The 21,797-nt window shown below is 44.8% G+C and overlaps 1 protein-coding gene across 3 annotated transcripts in view; it reads left to right on the top strand.

The window, feature by feature from the left end:
* The window catches only part of Kiaa0232 (KIAA0232 ortholog), a 64,027-nt gene extending 42,887 nt beyond the window's left edge, over positions 1–21,140 (top strand). Inside the window, exons 4-10 of one of the 3 annotated variants that reach the window (XM_036200512.1) lie at positions 1,711–1,777; positions 2,661–2,742; positions 4,799–8,087; positions 9,361–9,429; positions 13,341–13,449; positions 16,978–17,075; positions 18,852–21,140. In XM_036200512.1, coding sequence (XP_036056405.1) covers positions 1,711–1,777; positions 2,661–2,742; positions 4,799–8,087; positions 9,361–9,429; positions 13,341–13,449; positions 16,978–17,075; positions 18,852–19,031 — 3,894 coding nt within the window. In that variant the 3' untranslated portion in view covers positions 19,032–21,140. The remainder of the gene's footprint in view (positions 1–1,710; positions 1,778–2,660; positions 2,743–4,798; positions 8,088–9,360; positions 9,430–13,340; positions 13,450–16,977; positions 17,076–18,851) is intronic. The other 2 variants (XM_036200513.1, XM_036200514.1) reach the window with 2 other exon arrangements.
* The last annotated feature ends 657 nt before the right edge of the window (positions 21,141–21,797 follow it).

Below are 21,797 nucleotides of genomic sequence, written 5' to 3'. Positions count from 1 at the left end.
AACATAGATATTTTATATATAAGAGTGTATTCATGCATATAAGAGCATATGCATACATATACTCTATGGATGGATGATAGTTACATGTATATTGCTTTTATGTGTAACTAGTTGTATATCTGTGTAGTTTATACTAACTTCAAGATAGCATGTATACCTCACTCACAGGTTATCATGGCCATTCTGCAGGGGTGGGAAATGCTAGCCTATTGTAGAGGTGAAAGGGGTTTGGTAAACAGTCCCTAGAGGCTCCATGCTCTGCACTGGAGATAGCTCCAGGTTTGAAGCAGTGACATAGACTTGTACAAGACAGTATGCGGCGTGTCAGCTGACACCCGTGTTAGTTTCAGGATCCTGGAGAATGGATTATAAGTGCCGGCCTCATCACACTTTGACCGTTACGGTAAGCAGACCTCAGTGGTGGGGTTGCGCAGTCTGTCACTGTTGACAGTATTGTGTGCTTGCTTTTCAAAGCTGTAAGTAAGAGGCAGCTGTCCTCTGACCTGTTTTTTTCCATTCCTTCTTAAAGACTGGGACATTCTGTAGATAGAAAGTAACTATGAATATTTACAATTTACTTTCCTAATTGTAATCTGTTTGTTGTAGCTAAAACTGTGTAAGAGGGGCTTTTTTCTTTAGAACATCTGCCATACTTTGCTGAGTCATTTTGAGTTCAGCGAATGGGTGAAGTTTATTTTTAGCCCCTGGAGGCACAGAGCAGAGGCACAGAGGCTCAGGCAGCTAGCTCTTCTGTGTGCATCTGTCCAGCTGTATCCTTTCAAAGAGACAAGATTCCAACAAGACATAGCTTGTCCCTGAGTAAATACAAAGGTTTTTAAGAAACTCTCACTTTTCTGTTCATTGTACAGATTTTTCTTTTTTCTTGCAAAAAAAAAAAAAAAGAAGAATTTGAAATGAGTGAAAGAGCATGTGTCGTGCCTGTTTCCAGTGCACATTTTTCTTTGAAGCTGGACTCGTTTTATCCTCAGTTCCAGATCCTTTTGCACCCTCTCTGTATACATATGCCTGTGGAACTTGTGGGAATCTGTTCTCTCCTCGCACTGAGTTGGTCCTGGGTATTGAACTCAGGTTGTCTGGCTTGGTGGCAAGCGACTTTACCATCAGCTGAACCATCTCACCAGACCTCTTGCGTATCTTTGTAGCAGCATAGTTGTGCCTGTCTCTTAAAATAGCCTGGAGCTTCCCTATGTGCTTTCTGCTGGAGTTGTGTGAGTTCACTTTAAAGGAGAAAAGAGAAGACAGGGAAAGAAAGAGGAAAGAAAGACAGAGGAGCACCTACTGTGTTCTTTAGGCTGTACTCTCCTAGAGGACTAAGGAGGTTTGTAGTCTTTGTGTTGAGTTTCTACAAAACCATGATTATAAAGAGTCTTGGTGCTGTTCTGTGGGTGACTGACTTTTGTCAGATGATGGACACTTAGATCTGCCTTACTGTGCAAGACAGATGCCATTCAGGGAGCTACATTCATATTGCCACATTTTACCAGTAAGTCTCACTTAATGTCCTTCATTAGTAAGATGCTTACATTAGGTTGGCTTTACAAGTGGACTGTTTTTGAACTCTGGGATTCATTTAAGAATTGATAATGTATTCCTTCTGGAACATGGAAGACTTGTGATCCCTGGTATTAATGTAAAATGCCTGTCTTCTCTGCATGTGGTGGTCAGTTGACTGTCTTCTTTCTCACACAGAGCTCTGGAATTGAGACTTTAGTGGAAGAACTCTGCTGCAGACTGAAAGACCTACAGAGTGAGCAAGGTGAGCATGCTGGGGAAACTACCACAGCCCTCCATATTGAGTGTTGCCAAGCTGGCATTTCTCATCACCCTCAGCTCTGCAAGAGGCTTCAGTGAGATCCTTAGTGGCCACATGGGAAATCTCTGCTCCCAAAGGAGGGCTGTAATCCACAGGTGCCCCTCTCAGACATGAAGGAACCTCTGTCTTCATTGAGTGGTTTGGGTAGGCCAACTTGCCAAGTTCATTCAATCATTTGGGTTCCTAAGTGCTCTGCAGAATCTCAAGAAGAGGCTGCATTTAGATGAAGGACCTTGTTCCTATCCTTGTCAAGGTCACTATGCAGCATACATACATTTTTGAAGCCTTCTGCTAAGTGCACAGCTTGTTTTTAAGTTAAGGCAATATCTTGCACCAAGGTAAGTGGATAGTCTTTGTTTTTGTTGGCACTGAAGCACAGCCCATGCTTACTTACTTACGTCACAGATCTAACTGTAGTGATGAGTTTTCTTTTCAGATTAGTGTTAATCAAAATGAGTCTATACAAAGGCCATGACTCAGAATTTTGTGAGAAAATATTTTTGGAATATGAACAGATGTTCACTCCTTCTGGTCTAATTAATAAATACACAGGGAATGTCAGGCTCTCAGTTAAGAGCCTCCAATGTTGCTTTGGTGATGAGATAAAGGACTGTCACTCAGCCTGAAGCCTGGTGTTTATGTGAGTTAGCCAGAGAGTGCCTGTAGATTGATGTTTATTGAAGAAACTCATGGGCATGCGATTCTCTGTCTAAGCCACAAAAGCCTGTATCATATCTGATTAAAATTACTTGAGAAATGTTTTAAAGCATAGTATTTATTAACTGGATAATATGATAATTTTTTCTGAATTTTTGTTTCATAACAGAAGAGAAGATTCACAAAAAGTTAGAGGGGTCTCCCTCCCCAGAGGCAGAATTGTCCCCTACAGCAAAGGATCAAGTGGAAATGTACGTAAGACTATACTCATTATGAACTATGCTTTGTTAAAACTGGACTCATTCCTGCTGTGAGGCTTCCATCTCTGTCACCCGTATGGTTTCTTCCTTTAGAAAACACATGGACCACTACAGTGCTGGTCCTGAGAGTGCAAATGTAAGTAAGGTAGTCGAGTTGATACTGTGTGTCTGGATAGTCAGGTGGGGGAAGGGACTGCTGCTGGTTACTGAAGCCACTTGTAGCAGCACCTTAGAAACTGACTTACAGTCTCTCAGACAGCAATAAGAAGAAATCATGATTATTCCTGTACACAGACAAGAAAACTGGGTTTCTACTCTCTTCCACACAGGACCTAACCAGACTTGTTTCCTATATCTTTAGCTCTTCTGTTGTGATGAATGTTAAAATAGCATGTATTATAAACACACTTCCTTGCTTTGCATTTTATTTTAATCTTTTGAATCTCTAATAAAGAAAAAAAATTGCATTCATTTTGTCGTAAGTATAACATTCTCAGTAGAGATCAGAAACAGTACTTATAAACTACAGAACAGTACATTAATCAGTTTAATATCAATTACATGTTGAAGTGATAATATTCTAATAAGTTATTAGAATTAATTTCACCAGTTTCTACATAGACTTCTAGTGTGGCTGCTAGAATGTTGAAAATTATGTATAGGGTTAGAGAGATGATTTAGCAGTTAAGAGTACTTACTGCTCTTCCAGAGGACCTGAGTTCAGTTCCAGTACCCATGTCAAGTGGCTCACAACCTCTTGTCACTCCAGTTCCAGGGTATCTAATGTTGTTTTGTGGCCTCCTTGGGCAATCCCACATACATGTGATATACACTCACATAGATACACACATACACATAAATAAAAATTAATTAAAAATAATAAAATGATGTATAAAGCTTGTAATAATTTGTACTATACAGCTTTAATACAGACTGTCACATTCAGCATCTTTGTAAACATGGCCTTTGCCCCACTTAGTGTTTTCTTTGTAAGAACAGTGCACTCAGGAGCCAGCAAAGCTTTGGACATCCTTTGGGGATCTATTCTGCTCTCAAGTCTTCGACGGCTGCCAGTTTTTCTAACAAGTCAAAAGTATTTCCTCCTTTTCCATGGTCTTCTAAGCATGTCCAGGGGTTATGGCCTAATCAGGCTTCTATCCTGGAACACAGCATGTGTGTTTTGTCAGGACTCATACTTTACAATGCTCACTAAACCCAACTGTGATCCCTATCTCTGATTGCACCAGTATCCTCATTCATGAGCACTTGAATATGATGATCCCTGCCATTCCTGAGAGCCTTCTTAAATACCAAGCTCCATGCTATTGCCCCAGTAATCCAGCAGTAGTGAGGACATGGATTCGGTGATGTTCTGACTCACTTCTTGTAGGAGTCTTTCCTGCTCATGAGGTGGATGGACACTCTTACTCCTGTTTTGAGCCACTGCAGATTATGTAATAGGCCTAACAGTGCATGGAAAGTAAGCAGTAGAGCCAGGTTCAGCCTCAGGGGATGTAGCTACAGAGCTTCTGTTCTTGAGTTATTTGCTAAGCAGCTTTCAGCACCACTTATTCCCACTGTTCACAACTTTGTGAGGTTTGTTATATGTTCATTATTTTAGAGAGAGGAAATAGACTAAAAATATCATAATAAGCTTAACATCACAAGCATTGTAAGTGACCAAGATGAGATTCAAGTTCAGACATTTCCTGTTAGCATAGTACATTCTTCCTATTACATTGTTTTTTGTCATTTCTTCCTAGTTGAAATTGAAGCTTTGATGACAAGTGCACTGTCTTCCATATTTTCATAATATTTGCATAGTGCCTCTCACAGCCTGAGCAGTGCTAAAGTGATTGATTTATGGGACTGACTTTAATGCATAGCACAGTTTACTGTTTGTAATTTTGTTTTAGTGAATGGTTTGTTGATGAGATGAATGCTAACACTAGGGAGCTCAAGTGCTGCCTCTCAGGTGGCATTGCTGTCTTTGTGTAGACGAAGACTGTAAAAAGTGGCTTGCTTTTGAGTTGTCTCTGTTTTGCAGGTACTACGAAGCATTTCCACCACTTTCTGAGAAGCCAGTTTGCCTACAAGAGATCATGACCGTGTGGAACAAATCCAAACCCTGTTCTTACTCTAGCTCCTCTTCATCATCCACAGCCCCACCAGCAAGCACAGATACATCTTCTCCCAAGGACTGTAATAGCGAGAGTGAAGCCATCAGAGAAAGAAGCACTGCCGCCTCCATCCCCATGCATGAGAAAGCCCAGAGCAGGAGCAGACACGAGAAGGAGAACAAGCTGAGCAATGGCACTATCGAAGAAAAGCCTGCCTTGTACAAAAAGCAGATCCGACACAAACCTGAAGGGAAGATTCGCCCTCGCTCGTGGTCATCCGGCTCTAGTGAAGCAGGCTCAAGTTCAAGTGGTAATCAGGGAGAATTAAAAGCATCCATGAAGTATGTTAAAGTCAGACACAAGGCACGAGAAATTCGAAACAAAAAAGGGCGGAATGGGCAAAGCAGGCTGTCACTGAAACATTGTGAGAAGGCAGAGAGACGTGTCCATGCAGGCAGCAGCAGCAGCAGCAGCAGCAGTGGGTCCATCAGGCAGCTGTGCAAGCGGGGTAAAAGAGCAGCAAAGGAGGCAGGGCGGAGTGACCCTGGGAGCACTTCAGTGAAAGACCTGTATGTGGAGAGCAGGAACAACAAAGAGTACAAGGAAGAGCCACTGTGGTACACCGAACCCATTGCTGAGTACTTTGTCCCTTTGAGTAGAAAAAGCAAGCTAGAAACCACATACCGCAACAGGGAAGATACAAGTGCTCTGTCAGCAGAGGCAGTGGAAGACTTGTCTGAATCCATGCATGGTCTGTGTATCAGCAACAGTAATATCCATAGAACATACCTCGCAGCAGGTACTTTCATCGATGGTCATTTTGTAGAAATGCCTGCAGTTATAAACGAGGATATTGACCTCGCTGGGACCTCATTATGTTCTCTACCAGAGGACAATAAATACCTGGATGATATTCATCTATCAGAATTAACACACTTCTATGAAGTGGATATTGATCAATCCATGTTGGATCCTGGTGCCTCAGAAACAATGCAAGGAGAAAGTCGGATTTTGAATATGATTCGACAAAAAAGCAAGGAGAATACAGATTTTGAGGCAGAATGTTGCATAGTGTTAGATGGTATGGAGTTGCAAGGGGAACGTGCAATATGGACAGATTCTACCAGCTCAGTGGGTGCTGAGGGCTTCTTCCTGCAAGACCTTGGCAATCTGGCTCAGTTTTGGGAGTGTTGTTCATCTAGTTCTGGTGATGCTGATGGAGAGAGTTTTGGAGGAGACTCTCCAGTTAGACTCTCTCCTATCTTGGATAGCACGATACTCAGTTCACACGTGCTTGCTGGCAATCAAGAGCCCTTTTCCAATATTAATGAAGGATCTGGTATAAACTCTTGTTTTTCAGTATTTGAAGTGCAATGCAGTAATTCTGTTTTACCATTTTCTTTTGAAACACTCAACTTGGGAAGTGAACCTACAGATTCTAGTGCTAATATGCTGGGAAAAACACAGTCTAGATTGCTAATATGGACCAAAAATAGTGCCTTTGAAGAAAACGAACACTGTTCTAATCTTTCAACAAGAACTTGTAGTCCGTGGTCCCATTCAGAAGAAGCACGCTCGGACAACGAGACACTAAACATTCAGTTTGAAGAATCAACACAGTTTACTGCGGAAGATATTAATTATGTAGTTCCCAGAGTCTCGTCAGATTATGTAGATGAAGAACTTCTAGATTTTTTGCAGGATGAAACTTGCCAGCAAAACAGTAGAACTTTAGGAGAAATTCCTACATTAGTTTTCAAAAAAAGATCTAAGCTAGAATCTGTGTGTGGTATTCAGCTAGAACAAAAGGCCGAAAACAAGAACTTTGAAACTACACAGGCATGTAGTGAAAGCAGTCCACATGGCGATGGCTACAGCTCAGGGGTTATTAAAGACATTTGGACAAAGATGGCAAATAGAAATTCTGTGGCTGCAGTAGAGACAGAAAGAACTGGGGAGGAGTTGTTTTCCACAGATGTAAATAACTACTGCTGCTGTTTGGACACTGATGCTAAGATGGAAGGCCTTCAGGAGCCTAGTAGGGCTGTGCAGAGATCAGAGTATCATCTCTGGGAGGGACAGAAGGAGAACCTGGAGAAAAGAGCATTTGTCTCTAGTGAGCTGTCCAAGGTGGATGGCGGTGATTACACCACACCCTCTAAACCTTGGGATGTGGCCCAAGACAAAGAGAACACATTCATTCTTGGAGGAGTTTATGGAGAACTCAAAACGTTCAACAGCGATGGGGAGTGGGCAGTTGTACCACCTGGTCACACGAAAGGGAGTTTGTTACAATGTGCAGCTTCTGATGTAGTGACAATAGCTGGTACAGATGTCTTTATGACCCCTGGAAACAGCTTTGCTCCTGGTCACAGGCAGCTCTGGAAGCCCTTCGTGTCATTTGAACAGAACGATATGCCGAAGAGTGGGGAAAATGGATTAAACAAGGGATTTTCTTTTATCTTCCATGAAGACTTGCTAGGAGCCTGCAGTAACTTTCAAGTTGAAGATCCTGGGCTTGAATATTCATTCTCTTCCTTTGACCTAAGCAATCCATTCTCACAAGTTCTCCACGTAGAGTGTTCATTTGAACCAGAAGGGATTGCATCTTTCAGCCCCAGTTTTAAGCCGAAATCAATCCTTTGCTCTGATTCAGACAGTGAAGTTTTTCACCCCAGAATATGTGGTGTTGACAGGACACAGTACAGGGCTATACGAATCTCTCCTCGGACTCACTTTCGCCCAATTTCTGCATCTGAACTATCCCCTGGAGGAGGAAGTGAGTCAGAATTTGAATCTGAGAGAGATGAAGCAAATATTCCCATTCCTTCTCAAGTTGATGTATTTGAAGACCCACAAGCAGATCTCAAACCTCTAGAAGAAGATGCAGAGAAGGAAGGCCACTACTATGGGAAATCAGAGCTAGAGTCTGGAAAGTTCCTGCCCAGGTTAAAAAAGTCTGGAATGGAAAAGAGTGCTCAGACATCCCTGGATTCCCAGGAGGAGGCCACAGGGGTTCTGCCAGTAGGAAAACAGAATCAGTGTTTGGAATGTAATTTTAATGAATCTCTGGAAATAAATTTAGAAAGCTCAGCAGTAAACTGTAAAATAATGACACAATGTGAAGAGGAAATCAATGATTTTTGCAGTTGCAAAGCAGGTTGTCAGTTCCCTGCTTGTGAAGATAATCCAGTGTCTTCAGGACAACTGGAAGAGGTATGTGTCAATATTGAATTAGGGATTGATCAGACATTAATGAAGAGTAGCCTTATTAGACAAGAAAAATAGGGCTGAATTACTGGGAAATTAAATATTTTAGAACTTAAAAGTCTTAGTTTACACTTAAGGATGTAAATGGATTTGCTATTAACAGATCTCAAGTACATAATTGACTCTGCATGGAAAAGGCATACATAATAATTCACAGGATGTAAAGTTCTTAAGTAATATGTGTATATTGTGGGTAAAACATAAGGCTTGTATGTAAGTGTTCTAGGTTTCAGAGTTGGGGAGCCAAGACTCAGCTCTGAGTAAAGAATGTCGGTCAGCTTTATGATAGCTGTGTATTCCATGAAAAATACCTTATATCTGGACACTGTTCTCTAAAGTGTGTCGTGGTTCATGTATGAATGAACCCATGATCCAAGTGAAGTGACATGTCTTCCCTAGTGCTCTGCGAGCAGAGGCTCTGGAGCAGGGAGTTTTATGTGGAACTATTGGGTGAGCTTAGTGTCAGCAGTTTTGTTAATGGAGTCATCATACCCCTTGAGTATATTTCTAGGAAGTACCTTGAAGTTAAATTGACTGTACCAGAACTGACACAGCAATAAGCTGTTCCACGGGAAAGCAGAGCTGCCTGCCCGCTTTATTTGATGATTAGTTGGCATAGCAGTGCCTGGCTTTTTTCCAGAGTCAGGTTGTTAAGCAGAGTTGGAGGCAATCACAAGTCATAACCACCTGGTACAGATGGATATGTGTTGTCCTTCCTCTCATGTGTCCTGCTCACTGGCTCCAACCTATCCTGTGAGGCCTTCACATCTACCTCCTTCACTGGTACCTCCCTGAGTCCTGTGTGTCCTCAGTCCCACCTCATATCAGAATTAATTTCTCCCTTTTCTTACATTTTCTATGTCTTGTGGATTCCTCACCTTTTTTTTTTTTCTTTTCTTTTTTTTTTTTTTTCTAGTACTTGATTATTGGCTTCTATGGCTGGGCACTGCACTAACTCATTTGAGTCAGAGCACCTAGGTGTGCAGCTGCTTGTCTTTGGGTGGTTGCAAAAGCCTCAGGGGAACTTGAGAATTGCTGCTCTCTCTAGTCAGCATGCTTCTTGGTCCATAGAAGGCCAAGTTTAATCCCCTTGAATCCCTGAAATCTGAATTGCTAAGGAAAAATCAGCAATGTTGCTAGCCTTTATGTGTTGTTGTGTTGCCCCCATTTTTCCTCCTTAAATGTTCCTTTATGTACTTTGTATTTCACCTGGTTCCAGATTGGGAAGAAAGAAAATGAGGAAAGAAGCAAGATCCCACCTACTACTACCATATTCCTTCGCTTTCTAGTATGTTGATGTATTTCCGCGTTCTCAGAATTCTGGGTTTTTTTTTTTGAGAGGTCCTATCTTGCAGCAGATGTGTGGGAACATCTTGAGAGTGTGGATGCTGTCATGCTGTCAGCATCACTGCAGATTGGAGCTCTCTTCATAGGCTGACTTAAGGAACAGAGTGGAGAGTCCTTGAAGGGACAGTTTGGGACCAGGCTGAGACTAGGACCTTTGTCTGTCTACCCCATCATAATCACCAGGTCAGTTTTGAGGAGTTCCTAAGAGGTGCCTTTGTCTAAGCAGAGCCAGTCTCTTGGAGGGCATGGACACACCACTAAGATTCCTTCTGTTTCAGTGCAAGAGAATGAAAACAAAGGGTTTCCGTTAGAATTAGCATTTAGGAACATGGGAAGAATAAGGTTTAATTAAAAGTTAAGTCACACTGGGCAGACATGATTTGGATGCCTGAATGTGCCTATCACTAAGGGAAGAGCCCTGATGAGTGAGGTGGCATCCTTGTCTGGGAGAAGTTTAGTCTAGGCAAGAAACCCAGGTTGTAAATCACATATCGTAACTGAAATGGGCTGTTCATATAAAGGTAAAGGAGGACATATACACAGTAAGAAGGGCTCCTCCCACCAGCCCTCATTAGTGCTAGTTATGGTAAACCCCACCAAGAGTATTTTCCACATGGTCATGTTTCCCTTTTAACTGAAATGGCCTTTATTGTGACCACCCTTCTTATGTCCCATAACTGTTCCACTGTGTCATTTCACCACAGTTTACTTCACCAGTTCCTTGTCTTTTGGGACATCAGGGCCAGTGCAGTTGTGGGTGTTGTGGTAGGTGGAACCATGGAAATGAGGCCTGGAGACTGTGGGAACTTCACCAGAATCCTCCCAGGGTATGGGCACTGCAGGTGTTTTGAGCACACCTGGACATGTAGTTGCAGAGGGTGGGAGGCCATCCATGTGAGCAGAAGGTCAGGTTAAAAACAAAACAAAACAAAACAAACAACAAACAAAACAAAACAAAACAAAAAAAACTGGGCTACAGAGGTGTGTTGATTACTGAACGCAGCTCATCTAGTTGTAGTGGAAGGCAAAAACTAGCAGAGGGAAATTGTACCCCATGTGTCTCTTGTACAGAAATATGGCATGGGTGTCCTCTTCTCCTGGGTTCTGATGCCTGCTTAATGCCAAGAACTTTGAACACAGAGAAGAAGCCAGACACTTAGTCCCTATCTTCAAGGACTGTCCAGTCCTTCAGGAGATGAGCTCATTTGGTCCCAGCAATGTTACACCGGAAGGTCAGTGAATCTGGTGGATGGAGAGGTAGCAGGGGTCATTCTGGCTTGTGGCACACATACTTCCTGTACCAGTTTTGTTAGTATTGTCCTAGACATCCACAGAGACTTATTTCCCCACCTGATAGCTAGGACTGTGTATGTTTCAAGAAGAGACCCACCCTATCCCACAATGGGGTCAGAGAGCAAGAATAGGCCCTTCCAGTCTCCAGTGGATGTTCTCTTGTTTACAGTGTGTTTCTTTAAAAGATAAGTCCACAGAAAGCTTTCTTTGCCATTTGTGACCCAGTGATGAAAAATGACCCAAAGAAAGGAAACCCCAACACCTTTCTCTTCACCAGAAATGGACTATTTAGTGGGAGTGTGAACTATGGAGTCTTTGTCCCTTCTCTTGATTGCCAGCTTCTGAAGAACTTCTGAGAGTTGCTAAGAACATCTGTGGTCAGTCTTTCTGGATGAAGTTTGTGCCTCCCTCCCTTTCATTGCCCCGTTCATTCATGGAGCATGTATGAAGTACCCTCTGCCCAGCACTGTTGCAGGGGCTGGAATCTTTAGTCAAGGGCCTATGTGGAGTTTTCCTGCAGGCTTGGGTGCTAACAGCAAACATGCTAGGTTAATGCTGTGTGAGGATGTAAACACCATTTGAAGGAAGATGGAGCACTGGACCAGACACTGGGTGCATTGGGAATGCTAGAAGCAGCTTTCTGTATTAAGAAAGAAGCCAGGCACGCTTTCTCCCAAGCTTCCTTTTGAGTATGTACCTGGAGGTGGGCAGGTACAGCTCCTATGGGTGGTACTGCTCTGTTCTGCCCTTTTTCAGTTTCTTCTGTTCTTCCGTTGCTTCCCATTCCCTACCCACATCCAAGGCTGGCCTTGAACTCACTCTGTGTAACTAAGAGATGACATTGGGTTTGTGATCCTCCTGCCTCTGCCTCTCTGTATTCTTTGGATTCATTGAGTTAAAACATTAAACAGGTCTCATATTAGCAAATTTTGGTATGTTTGCTGTGCTCCCCAAAAGCTGGGAATAACTGAGTGGTGTCGTGAAATGATGCATGCTTGTTGAATGTGGATGGCTGCTACAGCATAAAAGAGAACACAGTGGGTCTTGGTTGTAGGAATTGGCACCCAAAGGAAGGGGTCAGTAAAGACTTCTCAAATAATGGCAGACATTGGCAAGAACCACAGCTTGGGGAAGAGAGGACTTGGTGGGCTCTGGAATGAGACTAAGCCTAGGAGTCAGTTTCTGTAGTCTATAGACAGAGTGCTCTGCCTAGAGGTGCAGAGATGACCAAGAAAACAGTCTTGAGCTTTCAGTGCTCTCCCATCTGACCACATCTTGGTGTGTGCCCCAGTTCCTGGGTGGTATCTTGACCCTCACACCTGTTCGCCTCACCACCCTTGTCCTTGACTAACTCTGTGTCTCTTCCATTTCACAAGAGGATTAGAAGATAATTAACCTCACAGATAGGAACTCAGATAGCAACCTGTTGCCTCTTCTCTCTTCAGTAGTACGGTGGGATGATGGAGATAGTTCTGGCTACTCTCCCTTGCTGCCCTAAACAGCATCAAGTAATCTCCCAGAATAAAGAAGGCCTTCATGTGCTACAAATTGGTGTCAGATGCTAGTAGCCACTTTCACTGCAGACCTTGTATGCCGCTGGCTTCATTTGCATTTCACTCAGCCTTGTCATGCTTTCAGCAGTCCTCATTGGTGTTGGTAGAACTGACAGACCACAGGGGAGGAGAAAGGTTAATGACTACTCTGGGCAGACGGTACCATTTTCCTCCATTCCTATTATAGAACTATTTCTGAAAAGTTATGTTAAATGAAAACAAAACTTTAAAATGTATTTCCCATTTTGTTATGTGATTTTTAAAAACTTACTAGATAAAGCAATTTTAGACACATAAAATAATTTATAGTTGAAAGCACAAGAAAACACCTGAAACATTTCAGGTTTTGAACTTGAACAGATGATGTCTTGAGATTGTACACAGTTCACAGGCATTCTGGTGAGAGCACAGCATAGGGACTTGGGAAGGTACACAGATGGCGAGCCCAGACTTTCCCTGGGGAGCTTGTGGCAGGCTTCCCAGGTCCAGGGAAGAAGGGGCCACCACCAGCATACCAGGATACAGATGTCTACAAAAGTGTCTTCTGAGGTTCATGACCACTCCAAGGACTTGTTGGTCACCAGTGATAGCTGCTGGTAGCCAGTCCTCACTGCCCAGGAGGGAGGGCAGGGTCCGAGCATCCTCAAACATTCCACTGGGAAGTGTGGAACCCTTCTTTCCACAGCACTTCAGGCTCAGGGCACTATCACTGTTGCACTCCAGTGGTCTGGGAGCATTTCCCATCTGTTGTTTTAGGTCTTGTAAGAGGTTTTCGTCAAGATTTTTGTTCTGCTTGGATTTGAAATACTTAAGAAGGCTTCCTTTACTTATAGTGAGCATATTGGCCTTTTCCCCTTTGTCTTATCCTAAACAACAAAAATCTTAAAAAAGAATTTAACACACCAACCTAACGTTGCTAGGTATGTAGTCCTACAGTAATGCTTAAATTTTTCTGTCTGTCCTGATGGTTTATAAACATGTTCTATGTTTGACTTCATCTAAACAGTTTCCCGTACTGAACACTGACATGCAAGAATTGACGAGAAATCAAGAAAAGCAGAGCTGGTGGGAAAAAGCCTTGTACTCTCCCCTTTTTCCCTCATCAGAGTGTGAAGGTAAGGAGACTGTGTCATCAGTGTGTTAAATCTCTAATTCACCAAGAGCAACAGGTTCTTTGGCTGTGGATACAGTCCAGGAAACACCAAAAATGCTCCAATGGCGAGCACTTCGTTACACCCAAGGACAGAGACGAGTGCAAACTGGACTCTGCTCTTACCCTAGCCACAGGCTGCTGAAAGGGTTAGAAGTTCATTAGAAGCATAAATGGTTTGGACCTTTGGTGAAATTCATATGGCCACCATAACCATAGAGAAGGAAATCCTCAGGCAATCTTTGTGCAAAGAAGGCCTCAGAGCGGGAGGCAGGTTGAAAGAACAGGGTTCTATTGGGCTCAGCTAGTTTGAAGCTGAGCCAGAATCTGATAGGAAGGAGGCTACAGATATGGGAGCCTGGCTGCTGCCTTGAGCTTGCTGTACGTTGAGGGGTAGTCATGGAAAAGATTTCCATTCGAAGGATGTTCAGGTCAGATGTGTGCTGAAAGACTTGTAGCAACTATGCAGGGGAGACTGTAGCTGGGGAGTTAGGTATTGGGAATAGGATGGAGAGATTTTGTAGTGGTTGGTCTGCCCTGACACTGAGGTGTGAACAACAGCAGGGAGTTAGGGGAGGCTCTAGAGCAGTGGTTCTCAATCTGTGGGTCATGTCCCCTTGGCGTTGAACAAGATAGTTACAACAGCAAAGCCACAGTTAGGAAGTAGCGATGCAATAACTTTATGGTCGGGGTCACCATGACATGAGGAACGGGATTAAAGGGTCGCAGCGTCAGAACCACTGCTCCAGAGAGAAGGCTGGTGAGAGTTCTCATTTGGAGAATGCCAGGGCTCTAGGAGTATAGACCTAATCTCCTGAGTGACCAGTTTGCAAGTTAGGTAAGTATACAGTGCAGGTGCAGCTACAGTACAGGTCAGAAATCCCCAGAACTGTGCCTCAGAAGCCCCTCCCTGCAAAGAGCTAGGAGAGGAAGAGAGGAATATCACTGTGAAGCAAAGACGCTACTTCCTTTGGGGGTGATTTTAGAAACACCGAGTTCATTCTTTTTCTCAGCTTGGTTCATTCTTTTCATTAGTAGGAGCCCAGTTCTAACTCAGCTCTGAATCTTGGATATCCAGTCTTTTGGCTGGTGCCAGAGAATGGCTGTATGTAATGCTTTTGTACGTGTACGTAAAATAAAGAAGCTTGGTGGAGAAATATGATGGCCAGTCTTGTGAATGACAGCTATGAGTTTGATTCCTGTGATGCTCCCTTGCAGTGATAGTGTGAAGCACTCTTTCTGTCCAAGTCCCAAGGGTCTATAGCCTCACATGGAGGTTATGCAAGAAGACAACTAGCTACTCACCCCTTCAAAGGACCAGGCATTCCTGAAGGCTCTAGTATCAGAAATGGTTAGTAATCAAGATGCTCTGTTCTGGACACTGGCCAACTAGAACTCTGAGCATCCCTGGAGATAGTCTTTCCATCTGCCTGTTGAGTCTGGTGAGGAGACAGGGTGTGTCCTGCTGAGAGCCTGTGTGCTAGGCACTTCTGTTGTGTGTGTGTCTCTCTGAGTAGAGTGCTGCTCTGGGGATGTGCAGACACACTGCCTGTCCTAGGTGAGTATCTTCTGAGTGGGGTTGGGGGGTAGGATGCAGACTAGCATAGCAGCTGGGGCTGTAGGGCAGTAGTATGGGCTGTTGAACAGACAGAAGATGGGATATACAGGAGTGTGGTCTGGACAAGGCCAGACTACAGAGGGGTTGGTAGCATTCTCCAGTACTCAAACTGCAGCCATTCTGTGCTTTGGAGGCTCAGTTGGTATTGGCATGTATTATCCATGTTGTATGGAGTGAGCCCTTTTGGGGGGAGCAGCACAGACTGTGTTGAGGGCCCAGGTTGGGGGAGCAAGGCTGAGCTGGAGCCTAGTGCCTCTGCACAGCTGCTAGGCCTTTCTGTGCTCTGTTGTCTTTATTTGTAAAAGGAAGCCATCTCTGTTGGGATGATTGTGAGGAATAAAGATGCCTCTCCAGCAGGCAATGGGCCTGTAACTGTAATCCACACACAATGATAATTCAACAAATGGTAGCTGTCACTGTAAGTAAGCATTACAAGAAACATGGGATGAGCTTAGCATGGTATGGAGGTCGACATCCTTCTATCCAGTAGCATTCTTGAGCCAGAAAGGAGCCACCTTCCCTGCCACAGTTCCTCTTGTGGCCCCAGTGTATGTGTCTGTATGTAGAATGAATGGGATGAAATTAGGACCCCTCCATCAGAGTGCAGTGGCCTCTCAGCCCTCCCAGAACCCATATTCTGGGTTAGTGACTATCAAAGATGTTGGTGTACCTGTCTACTTCTCCCATAGCACCTCCTTTAAGAAGATGGCATTGCTTCTGTTATATAGAGGTGGGATGTGGGGCTTTGAGTCATGTCACATATAAAGGGCAGAACCTGGCGTCTATTATGACTTTTGTCACTCAAAGACAGGGTTATTCAAGTAATGCCCAGGACTGTTAGGTTATGTGCCCTCATGGCAAGCAAAGGCTGTACTCGGTGCCCAGGAGTGTAACACTCATTAAGGCTGGCCTTGTCCTCTGTAGCTCTGGGCACACAATAGCTATAACATCCCATTGATACTTGTGGTGTAACTCCACTGAGCAGGGTTGCTAAGGGAGCAGCATTCCTGAGCTCTTGTCAGAGCCAGGTCCAAATTAGCCTGGTTGGAGTCTCCATCCTTCTCTGTAACTCCATCACAGTTGACTTCTTCATAGGGTTGGTAGTCAAGGGGCTAGGCTAAGGACTAGGTTCAGCATGGGAGCTGTGCTCAGGAATCACCTGGAAGCTTCTCAGAAAGACTGATAGTCGGTCTCCTGGGGCCTAGGTTCTCCAAGTGTCCCAGGTGGCTGCATAGCATACAGCATGGATGAAGCACAGTTGGCCCTGCTGTGGGTTGGATTCCTCCAGCTTAGTCTGTCTTGCCTTCGCCGCATCCTGTCGGCCTTGGCCAACAAGACCACAAGCCTCCTTTCCCCAGTGCACAAGGTGTTACAGACTGTGGTGGGTGTGGTGTGGAGTTATAACAGGCCAGCTGTTTACCTGCTTTGCTTTCTCATTGGGCTGCCCCTGTTTGGAACCCTACTCCTGTTCCATGAGCATATCTGTGGTACATCATCTGTCTCCCTCCTCTTTGACACTCATTCTTGAGAGCGCAGGCCTCGCTGGTTGGTCTTCTTCTGTGTCTCCAGGGCCATCACATCATGGGTCTGTGTGTTTATTTGTTGAGTTGTTGAGAGAATGTTTTACAGTAGAATATGCTTATGCTGGATGGTTTTTATTATTATTCATTACTCACTTGTGGCTGAAAGTTTTCAGTTGGCATCAGTGATTTCTCATAAACTCCTCCTGACTGTACTTTTGATGACAACTTAAACCTCCAGAGGGTGGGGAGGCCTAGCTTTTCAGTGAGGTGAAACAAGGATGTGTGTTTCATAACTGTCTTAATTGAATTTCCCCCTTTCCCTCTTTTCCCTTCTCCATTCAAAATGATTAAGAATGTTATACAAATGCCAAGGGAGAGAATGGTATAGAAGAATATCCAGATGCTAAAGAGACACCCAGTCGTGAAGAGCGTCTGTTAGATTTTAATAGGGTAAGTGGACTGTCCTCCTCCCTACCACTCTAGTCACAAACTTGGGAGTCCTGTGACCACCCTGGCCCGAATTCCTCAGATCTATGGGTGTTGCCTTTCTCCTCTTGGCCTTTCCTTTTGGTCTGCCTCACCCTACGCCCCACCCCCAACCATTTGCCAGACCTTCATGGAGAGCCCCTGATATTCCTCCAGCTTTCCCTACACTGCTGGTACAAGGGGGTTTAATGCTGTGCTAAGCCTGTTGCTCCTTATTCAATCCTGGGGCAGCTTCTTCCTCCTTCCAGTGTGCTTTTCTAACCTGTGTGGGACAGACCTTGCCCTTCCCGTGCTCCTGTGCACTCTCTGGATGGAGTCCCGCCCAGACCCTTCTGTTTCCCCCACAAGCCTGTGAGCACCATGAAGGCGCATTCAAGACCTTGACCTACTTTTAGCTCAGTCTCAGGCCTTCCACCATTAGGCAGCTTGACCAATGAATTGAAGGAAACTTTATTTTCTCCTCAGAGTTGTCCGAGTTAGCTCAAGCTTTGTAAGAATTCTCATGTGGTGCTAATCCTGCTGACCTATCAGGTTGAGTTAATGTTTCCCAGCCTACATGCAAGGCCTCCCTTTAGCCTTCTGCCCTCAGGGAATGGCTATACCACCACCTGTCTCTACCTGTCTCTTCCTCTCACCTCTACATGCAGTGTGTCTACCAGCCTGTTAATGCACCTCACCTCCACTTTCCATCCACCTCTTTCCTCCACACCATCCTTTCCACATGGTTCAGACCACTGCCACTCCTCAGCAACGGCCACAGCCTTTCTTGTCCTTGTTTCCGCTGGTCCTTGATAATCATCTCCATTCAGGGAGACAGTGACCTCACAAACACCCCTGTGCACTAAGTATTCTTGTCATACCCATTTGCAGAGTAGAAAATGGAGGCATCTGGAGATGGAACACAGACATGGGCTGCCTGTCCCTACAGTCTGGCTGTAGGGCTCATGCTCCTAGCCTGTGCAGTTGGAAGAAATCCAGACTCCTCCATGCCTGGAAGCCTGTGTGCTTTGCTCTCACGTGGCTTTTCTGTGCTTCTGCCTCTAGCTCAAATGCAGGGACTATGATGGGGCGGTGCTGGTGATGGATACTGTGATGGGATGGGAAGTGTTGCTAGTTGCTGTAACTGGTGAAAAGGCTACCATGGGCATCTAGTATCCTAGGGTCCCCAGATGCCATCCTTCCTGTGAACACAATGAAATGATGCTCTACACCATGCTAGGTAGTGCTAAGACTGCAATGTGGAGCACCACACCAGCCTTTGCTCGGGAGTGCCACCTTCTGGAGCACCCTGTCCAGAGTGCCCTTTCCAGTTATCCTTGTGTCTACAATCTGAAGCTGTGTTCTTTGATTTGCTTATCTGTTGGAACTGTGAGCCCCATGGGCGTGACCAGGTCTCTCTTTCCATGGGAGCCTATGTGAAGCTTCATGGGCCTGTCCTGAGCCAGGTACTCAAAGACCTGTTGAGAGTTAAGGAAGCTCTTTGTCCTACCCCGTTATAACCACAATATTCCTGTGACTAGACATGCAGAATTAGAATTGGACCCTTCAAGGACAAGGGAAAAGAGGTTTCCGCTCAGGCAGTGTGACTTCACATCTTTGTTGCTCTCCATAGGACATATCAGTGACTGCTACTTCATCTCTGTCTGTGAATAGAATCAGCCCTTGGGGCGGAAGGGGTGTGTGTGTGTGTGTGTATGTGTGTGATTTTTGGTGTATTGAAAATTGTTTCTTGAATTGTAGGTGTCTTCTGTTTATGAAGCAAGATGCACAGGAGAGAGAGGTTGTGAGACAAAATCAAATGGCCTCCACAGGAAGATGTGTTCCAGCGCCAGCTCTGACACGGGTGACACAGGCTCCGAAGCCGGCGGAGAGTGGGTGGGCCCCAGCACAGAGGAGCTCTTCTCCCGAACACATCTCTGACCCTGCAGAGTAGTACCAGTCATTGAAAATGCTGTGATTGGAAATTGCCTTCTGTGAGGCCTGTTAGTCTAAAGCAGCAACTTAGGTTTCTTCTTCAATTAACTGATCCACACCAGTGATTACCTTTCTCTTCTTGCTTATTTTAGCGTTGAGGACAGCTGTCCTGTTGAAGATTTGTTTCTAAGCTGTTAAGTTCTTGCTCTCTGAAGTAGACTAGACTGTGCTGTCCAGTGAGGAATGGGTGTGCATGTGCTTGTCCTAGCGCGTCCCGCTTCTGCATCGCAGCTGCAGGCCTCCCTCTGGCGGCAGTGTCGCCATCACCTTGTCAGCACCGTGGCGACAGCTGCCACCGTCCAGAGACTCTAGCTCTGTTCTCTGAGCCAGGAGATCAGTCCTCCCCTGCAGTGGGTCAGGGCCTTGCTGAAGGAGGAGGGAAGCATGGTGACTCATCTGCAGGCTCATTCAGAAGATCTCATGGACATTGCTGTAGGAACACAAGGGTGTGCTTTAGAGACTTACAGAATACTGTGCTCTCTCTTAGGATTCCCCTAAAGTACCATGGAAGATACTGTGGCTTGTGACTTTCTTGCTAGCTGAAGAAGCCAGGGATTTGAGGCATGGGTGGATGGGTTAAGTTCTGCTACTGTAGTGCATGGGGTTCTCTGAGCTGCCTCTCAAGCACATAGTTGAGGACCTTACCTACAAATGATTTTCTGGTGACAACATTGAACTGACGTCTCCAAATGAACTTAAAAACATTTGACATGCATCGAGGCCACCTCATTACCCTTAAGAAATCTTTGGCTGCTGCAGCTAGCTGTTCTTGTGGCTGTGATGTAGTATAGCTTGTATCTCATTTTGTGTTTGAGAGAATGTTTTGGGCAAGTTCTGCTTGTGGTGGGCTGGGGTGGGTAGAGGAATTTCCCACATACCTGTGTGATTGCTGTTCTGATCATCGCCTCGTGTGACTTGTAAAGCAGGCAGGAGGCACGCCTCGCACAGCTGCATCTAGGCGTGCTCATCACCCCTTTGAGCTCTCTTGCAGCACTGCCCCAGGCGCTAGGAGGGCCAGTGTGCAAAGCCTCAACATCCCAAATTAGTTCTCTCATTTAACCCACTTGTGGATTAGTAAAACACCTTGTCTGTGACATGAGTTCGGCGTGTCCAGAGCATCAGGAATGGCTGAGAGCTCTGCAGTCGCCAAGCTGGCCTCACCAGTAAGTGGGGCAGCACGGGGCACGTGGGTGGCTGCCCCTGAGGCCTTGCTGGTAGTACTTGAGTCTGTTGCCTGTTTCTCAGGAACACAGGAAATGCCGTGGAGGCTGCAGTCACTGCAGTTCTGTGCATCCTCACCATGGGGAGCCTGGCTTGCTGGCTGGGGGCATCTTACCCCCTTAGGGTTTGTTCTCATACAGCACATCTTCCGACACTTTACAGTGCTTGTGTGTGCGTGTGTGCATGTGGAAGGTTTCATGTTGCTCTTATTTATTTACAGACATCAGATAAGTTTTATGTATTTTTTTTCTTCTGGAGCTTCCTAAAATTTGATTAACATCTGCACTGAAATATAACCTATCATCAAAGGCAAAAAGGATTGAAAGTTATAAATTCCTAAAATCAATGCAGTCACAATTACCCTAGAAATTGTTGCTATGACCAAATATTTCATACTCAACCGTAAGCTTGGATGACCTGGACAGCCAGTGTTGGTCAGGAAAGGGCTCCAGGTGGCAAAGACACCTACCTCCTCAGCTGTGGGGAGAGGCCCCCACAGGGGACGCGGTGGGTCATAAAAGGCAAAGTGATGAATAGATTCTGTATTTGGTTTCTTTTTGTAGTTAAGTGGCTGAAGCTCAGAAGCTTTGGCACAGAATTGAAGTGTGGTTTTAGTTTCATGAATGGATGATCACAAAAAAGCATTAAAAAAAGTTGGCAAACGCTGAAACGCACTGTGGTATGAAGCGCGTTGCATATCCGTAGCACTGAAGTATCAGCTCCATTTCTGGGCTGAGATTTTTTTTTCCGTGGTTGTATTGTTCTGATTTCACGTACACCAGAGTAACTGATTTTTTTGTTTTGTTTTGTTTGTTTTGTTTTCTTGTGGAGTTAACACCAAATAAAAATTTCAAAAATGTTTGTTGTTTTTATTTATCATAGCAATTTTTTAAGTGAAAAAGCAGCCTCTTCTTAACTGAGAAGAAGAGAAAACCAGAAAGAACACTTCCTCCTGAGAGCAGTTATACTCCCAGAGCAACTCCCCAGAGCTGGGAAAGAAAGTAGGTACAGGCTGTTGGGCAGCCAGCTGACCCACATCCCCCACAGGTTGGGGTGGCCCTGTACCTCCCTGTTAGACAAGTCTTCCCATGATAGTGTGAACTGTGTTCGTGGGACACAGAAGTCAGTAGGACGGCTCAGTGGGGAAGGTGCTGCTTACTGTGCAGACCTCAGAATCCATAGAAAGGTGGAAAGAAAGGACAACCTGACAGAGTTATCCGCTGATGTCTGAATGTGTGCCGTATACTGCAGTTGCACACCCATGTATACACAATAATACATGCCACTGCTGTGAGGACCAGCCTCTAGCAGCTCAGGAATCGAAGGAGAGCCATGGAGTCAGCAGACTAATTATTCAACTTGACTTTTGTATCTGATGGAGTGAAACTTAACTTTCTGGGGCCTGCAAAAAAGGGAAAACCACACACACTCTTAAGGTCTTTCTATGTTTCGTCTCTGTTCTCTCGTCTCTTTATTTTTTCTTTACAGTTT

This window comes from Onychomys torridus, chromosome 10 (assembly GCF_903995425.1).
Source record: "Onychomys torridus chromosome 10, mOncTor1.1, whole genome shotgun sequence".
Classification (NCBI taxonomy): Eukaryota; Metazoa; Chordata; class Mammalia; order Rodentia; family Cricetidae; genus Onychomys; species Onychomys torridus.
This window is presented reverse-complemented; position numbering and strand designations above follow the sequence as displayed.